The 6,855-nt window shown below is 36.1% G+C and overlaps 1 protein-coding gene across 1 annotated transcript; it reads left to right on the forward strand.

The window, feature by feature from the left end:
• The first annotated feature begins 588 nt into the window (after positions 1–588).
• On the forward strand, positions 589–6,164 carry LOC145979663 (zinc finger BED domain-containing protein 4-like). Its single transcript, XM_083112627.1, has 2 exons — positions 589–1,205; positions 5,687–6,164. The coding sequence occupies exons 1-2, from the start codon at positions 589–591 to the stop codon at positions 6,162–6,164; spliced, it is 1,095 nt and encodes a 364-aa protein (XP_082968753.1).
• The last annotated feature ends 691 nt before the right edge of the window (positions 6,165–6,855 follow it).

Here is a 6,855-nt window from a genome sequence, read left to right on the forward strand (position 1 = left end):
ACCAACACCTGGCCCAAGTTCATCTGTTCTTGCTATCCGTGAAACGCTATCAGGATATCAAAAAAACAATTCAAAACTTACCATGCAGCCGACAATAGACTCTTTGTTAAACAAGAAAAAAAATATTCAAGAAATGACCCAAAATCAATAGCAATTGATAGAAAAATATGTGAAATGGTTGTTCTGGACATGTTACTGATGCAAACGGTAGAAAAGGATGGATTTCGAAGGTTTGTCAACTTTTTAGAACCACGGTATCAGATACTTAATCGGAAGGCATTGTCTTCCTCACTGATACCTAAAATGTATGAACGTGTATCACAGAAGGTCCATGTAATGCTGGAAACTTGTACATTCATTGCTGTAACAACAGATGTGTGGACCTCAATTGCTGGGCAAGATTTTTTGAGTGTGACAGCACACTTTATGGACACAAATTTTAAATTAATAAATTTAAATCTTGAAGTAGTGCCTTTCAGTGGCACAAGTCACACTGGACTCAATATTGCAGAAAACCTCAAAGAATGTTTTAATAAATGGGGAATTTCCTCGGCAGTAAAAGTAATCATTACAGACAATGCTCCCAACATGAAACATGCTGCAGGTTTGTTGGATGATCCATTACCTATATGGATACCATGCATGGCACATTTGCTTCAGCTTGTTGTCAACCAGTGCCTAAGTCAAACTGAAATATCTTCGGTTATTAAAATTGTAAAGAGAATAGCAACGCACTTTCATATGTCACCAAAAGACTCCAGAAAATTAAAGGAAACCCAAGAAAATCTAGGACTTCCAGCTCATAGTTTAATCCAAGATGTTCCCACTAGATGGGATTCAACGTATCTTATGTTGGAGCGTTTCTTTGAACAAAGACTTTCTGTAACAATTGTAACATCATCTTTGTCACTCCCAGTCGAAATATCGTCATCACAGTGGACCCTAATCGAGAGTTTGGTAAAGGTGTTGAAAATATTCCATGAAGCTACTGTATCATGTAGCAGTAATAGCACATCGATATCAGATATAATCCCAATGAAGAACAGTGTTGTACAGGCAATGAACAGTTTTGCATCTGAACGCCGAGTGAGGAACTTAGCAGAAGATTTGAAATCAACACTAGAACGTCGATTTCAAGAACTTCAGCCTGGGACAAAAGAAGTCTACATGAAGGCAACAAGTCTGGATCCTCGCTACAAATTAAGGTAAGCATAAATCAGTAACTTTACAAGGACCTTCTCTGTTATATACCTGTCACTTTTTTACCAAATTTGTTCTTTTTTCCTTTGCATATTTTCAAGGTAAGACTCTACTTTACGTCCTTTTCCTAAGAAATACGTGTCATATATCGTTGGAAAGCTTATTGTATAAGGAATTCAACAACTTAAATTACCTGGAGGAGGAAATTGATAAAAACTGAGAAACGACTTGAGATGACCGGACCCCTCTCCGATTTTCTTCGTATTTGGCATGCTCACTAATTGAGGCCTCCTAATCACGAATCTGAAGTTAAAATTTGTCGGGAACGTCTAGAAATTGCAAAATAAGCAAAAATAAGGCGTCAATGGTTCGAAATTTAGACATGACCGACAATTTTTAACTTCAGATTCGTGATTAGGAGGCCTCAATTAGTGAGTATGTCAAATATGAAGAAAATCGGATAGGGGTCCGGTCATCTCAAGTCATACCAAAACGGATATTGTTCGGATATGAGTAATTGAACGTACTGAGGAAATTTTTCGATGATGAAGCACATATTTAGAAGTGAAATGAGTGCTAATGGAACCTAATGTAACGGGCCTAACCTAACCTCGTAGGCATACCTCGTCCCCGTGAATGGTTCGTGGAGCTACCCGTGCATGGTTTTTGGAGCTAACATGAATGGTTTGTGGAGCTACCCATGCATGGTTTCGGGGGCTAACGTGAATGGTTCATGGGGCTATCGTGAACAGAAAGTATAAAAAGAAAAAAGTACTTACCCGAAGAGATGCCGGCTGTCTGCAAGCACGGTTTTGAGCAAAGGACTAAATTATTACTGGGGATAAACGTATTTTACACTATCTACAAGTTTTTAGGAACCTGTTCTTCTTCATGCATCATACACACGCACAATGCCCCGCGAACGCAAATGAGCAAAGCACATGCATTCACAATGTGGACACAGAGACGAACCTGTAGTGTTGTTAACTCCCATCGGTTACCACCAAAAGGCAATAAGGACGTAAAGTAGAGTCTAGCCAATTCCAAAATGTATTAAGAATAGAAAAAAGGTATCTGCTATCTAAGGTGTCACTTTATGTATTATTAATCAGAACCCAGCAAATAATGCCGGCAAATAGCAAGAAGAATTAGGTTAAGTCTCAAAGTACCAAAATTGTGACTGGTAGATAATTGGAAGTTAAGTTTGGCTTCAAATTATCAAAACAGTCATCATACACAAATTCCTTTTTTTCTGATTTTTTTAAAAATATATATATTTCTGAATTATGCCTTCATTAAGGCAATTTGCCAAAACTGGCAATAAATCAGTGCTAAATAAAAAAAATGGTAAATGTTTACTATCCTTCGGACACCTATAACTTCTGAGTTTCGTCAATTATTGACGTTTCTACTTACCTATCTGCTTCACGGATCATTTTTTAACGTGTATTCACGTTTTTTTGATCAATTTTTTTTTAAAAAGTGTTTTTGTAACTGAAGAACGTACGTTTCCGCAAATGGTTTGTGGGGCTATGTGAGAATGGTGTCTGGGGCTATGCGAGAATGGTGTGTGGCGCTACGCATATTTTTTTTCGAAACCAATTTTTAACTATTGTAACCCATTGTGACCCTACCTAACCTAACCTTAGCGGAATTGGTTCGTGGGGCTATGCGTCAATGGTTGAATTTCCGCTATGAAACATTCTCACATCACACAAAACACCTTCCAGATGTTAGACAATACTACAGGAACTTATTACGGTAAGTAGTTTCTTCTGTAGAAATGAAGAAATCTGTCCGAAGGATAGTAAACTAGTACCAAAAAAATACAATGCAGCAGTTTGTGATTTTTTTTTTGTTCCTGCATTTGACCACAGCAGAACATTACTTCTTGAGTTTTTTTTTAAGTTCACTTTATGCACAGAAATGTTAGTTGGTACTGAATGTGCAGTTTAAAGTGGAATCTGAACCTTGTGCCATATGCGCTCGTGTTGTGTGATGCTACAATACCCAATATGACTCGCATAACTTTACCAAACTCCAATATTATAACTTCTTTGTGTAATTTATCGCACAAACAGCGATGCGAAAAAAAAGTTTTCGTCAGAGTTTTCAGTCCTCGTGATATGAACGGCTAGACATAGAGATTATTTATTCATGGGCGAAGTTTATTTATTCATGGGCGAAGTTCAGCCTGTGGCAGCTCTACCACTTAACCTACAAAACTTATATATCATCATGAAATTTTATTTTTAATCCTATCTAACTCCTTTATATTTTGTCAATGGAAGTGTTGTGCATTTGTTTCAAAACTCTTTGATCTGTGGACGAAATTACTTTAAAATGTTAAAAAGTAAGTAAAATAAACCACATCAATCAATTGTTAGATCATCCACAATAATCTAACAATCTACTATTGTTCTAGAAGTGCTTATGATTCTGGTAGGCTTTTTTATGACTTGCATCATGCCGAAATGTTTCCTTGGTTAGCTGGGTGTGCTGAGAGAAACAGAATATTGTTTTGCTACACATGTACTATCTTTTGGGCAAAAGACTCTGAATGGCGTATGGTGTTCCGAGTTGAACAACCTAATTAGAAAATGCTATAAAATACCAGTCTTACAAACCTTTGTTGCATGGTGAGGCATCTCATTTGCTAGCATTTAAATATGCCTGGATCATGTTTTATCAGAAGCTGCCTAACTTCAGGCAACACAATGAAACTTTACTTTCAAATAGACAATACTTATATTGAATAATCCCATAAGTAATCTATTAGGCAAAAATGACTTTGGACTTGGCATTCCCACTCGAAATGCTCATGGTACGCCATTGGTATTTATGAGCAACCATTCATTTACACTTTTCATATGTATATCTGGGCTGCTGCTATCTACTTCATGTGCTTGGGGTACAGAGAGGTATTAATTACATTGCAAAATGCTTTTCTTCAGTTAGGTGAGTCAGGTTTGGACTCTTAGCATTAATAGAACACACCTAAATGCTTTCGGTACTAATTTACTATTCCACAAACAGATTTCTTCATTTTTGCACAAGAAACTACTTACGGTAATAAGTTCCTGTAGCATTGTCTAACGTCTTTAAAAGTGTTTTCTGTCATGTGGGAATGTATCATAGCGGAAATCCATTATTTTTGTTGAAAAGTAATTCTTCGACGCACAATAGCCTTTTGCGCGTACACCTCCGTAGATTGCCGTACTTGTGTTTTGTCGATTGCAGGGTTTCCAACCACGCCGATGTTTTCCGAAAAGATGATGTATCATGGATGCGTGGTGGAATTCATACCGGGTGTGAAAGATCCACTGGATTTTGTAATTGGGTACTTGAAAAACAGTAGCCCCACAAACCATTGATGGATAGCCCCAGAAACCATTCATGCATAGCCCCACGAACCATTTCCGGCAAGGTTAGGTTAGGCAAGCATAGTTAAAATTGTGTTCGTAAAATAATGTGAAGAAGCTTAAAAAAAATAAAAACTTCATGAGTATTTTTTGGTTACGAAGGTTGGAAGCACTGCATCGACAAAACACAAGCACGACTCGCGATGATGTACGAAGGTGTATGCGCCATACTGTTTCTTACGTAAATAAAGAAGTACTCGTAATGTGAATCCACCTTCAAGAATGTTTCGCGAAGCAGATACATAAGTACGAATTTTAAAAGTGACGAAACTAAGAAGTTACATGTGTTTGTGGAATAGTAAATTCTTACCATGCTTTCATTGTTAGGTTAGGTGTTTCAGGTTTAGGGCTATTAGTATTAAAATGTCCCTAAATGATTTCAGCATCTGATCACGTAAGATTCAGTGTAAAGCACAAAACCCCCTGTTGAGCCTCACATAAAAAAAAAAAATGATAGAACTATGTATCCAAGACGTGAGTAAACCGAGAACAACTTCTCACTGTGAAGTGCAATCAATCATGTACACTACTTTTCAAATCTTACTTTATCTGGTAAATAATGCTTTTGAAGCTTTTAACTGTGCTACTTAGCTTCTCCATGCTTCAAATTTACTTTCCAAAACTGTATTCTAAAGCATTTTTCTAATTTAAAAAAAAACAACATGTAAGGGCTTGTATGGGGATCTGGTGGCTAAGTAAAGCCCATTTTTTTTAAAGGGCTAATTTATTGCTAGGCCTTAATTAAACTAGTCGGTAATTAGGCAGGTTTTTTTTCAGTATTGTGGTGAGTTAAGTCAGTAATTTTGACTGACTAGTTTCCATCCCTGGGATGAAGTTGTAGTAATGGTTGTTGAAAAATAGAACTAGTTCCCTCAAAATAAAATCTGAAATACACCACCCAACAAAAATATTATGATTTAACACATCTTTCAATTTCTAATTCAAATTAGTAAGTGTGGACAGTATTAATGCAGTTTTCAGTGTAGGATTATTGCTAAAGTTCATTTTTCTAATGTACATGCTCATACACATCAGAAGTAAAGTTTTTTCATTTCATTTTACAGGATTTTTAGAGAAGCATCACAGTCGACTCTAGTAAAAGAGTTGCTACAGCAAGAGTTTGAAGCCTCTACCTCATGTACGGAAACTGGTGGAAACCATGATGAACAGATTTCAAGTCAGTCCAATGCTGAATATGGACTTTGGGGTATTTGTACCCAACTGCTTGAAGAGTGTACCCATAGTGAAACACGTTCCACATCTCCTCTGGAAGCTGAAATGGACTCTTTCTTCAATGAACCATTGATATCTCATAGTAACAGTGCCCTTGGTTATTGGGAAGGAAACACCAAGTATCCACTTCTGAGAAACTTGGCAAATAAATACCTAGGTGTGCCAGCATCTTCAGTTTCGTCTGAAAGACAATTCAGCACAGCAGGATATATCTGCAACAAAAACCGCACAAGACTGAATCCACAGAAGGTTCAGCAACTTACATTTTTGAATAAGAACCTGCCAGTTGTAGACTTCAAGTGGGACTAGTTTGTGTTATTTCTCTTTCCATTCAAGAAAAACCAATTGAAATATCTGCATGTTAAATGTGATTAAAATTGATTTTTTATTTTTCAGATCAATGTAAACAATGCAATACCTCAGAGTTTGTTGATAGACAATGCATATTATATATGTGTAGTTAATAGATGTATTTTTATCAATATTTCTAAATACAACTTACATTTTTCTCAGATATTGATTGAAGGACTGTATATTATTCCAATTTTCCTATACTTGATACTTTGTATTGAAGGAACACCATGCACAAGGTGTTGAGATTGCGAGTTGACCACTCCACACAGCTACTACTTTATATCGGATCGGTAGAATATCGGTTATCAGTATCGGTAAATTTCATATCGGTACTTTATCGGTATCGGTAAAAATTTCATATCGTCCCATCCCTAATTGATAGTTTACGTAGTTAATTATTGAAATTTCCAGATTACGAACTTAAAATATCTCTATATTAACATTTGTTACAATGTTGTACTTTTTTCTTCTTCACAAAACATTGCTGAAAAAAATATTAAAAAATGTCTGAAAATGAAAAGAAAATTTAACAAATTTTTGTTCATGGAAAAGAGGAAGTTTTGTAGATTTAAGAAATATGTGGTAAATAAAAACAAATTAAAAATGTTTTTTTTGTGATTTTTTGAAAAACAACCAAAAACCGCAG

Source organism: Lepisma saccharinum, chromosome 26 (genome assembly GCF_977018435.1).
Source record: "Lepisma saccharinum chromosome 26, izLepSacc3.1, whole genome shotgun sequence".
In the NCBI taxonomy this organism is placed as follows: Eukaryota; Metazoa; Arthropoda; class Insecta; order Zygentoma; family Lepismatidae; genus Lepisma; species Lepisma saccharinum.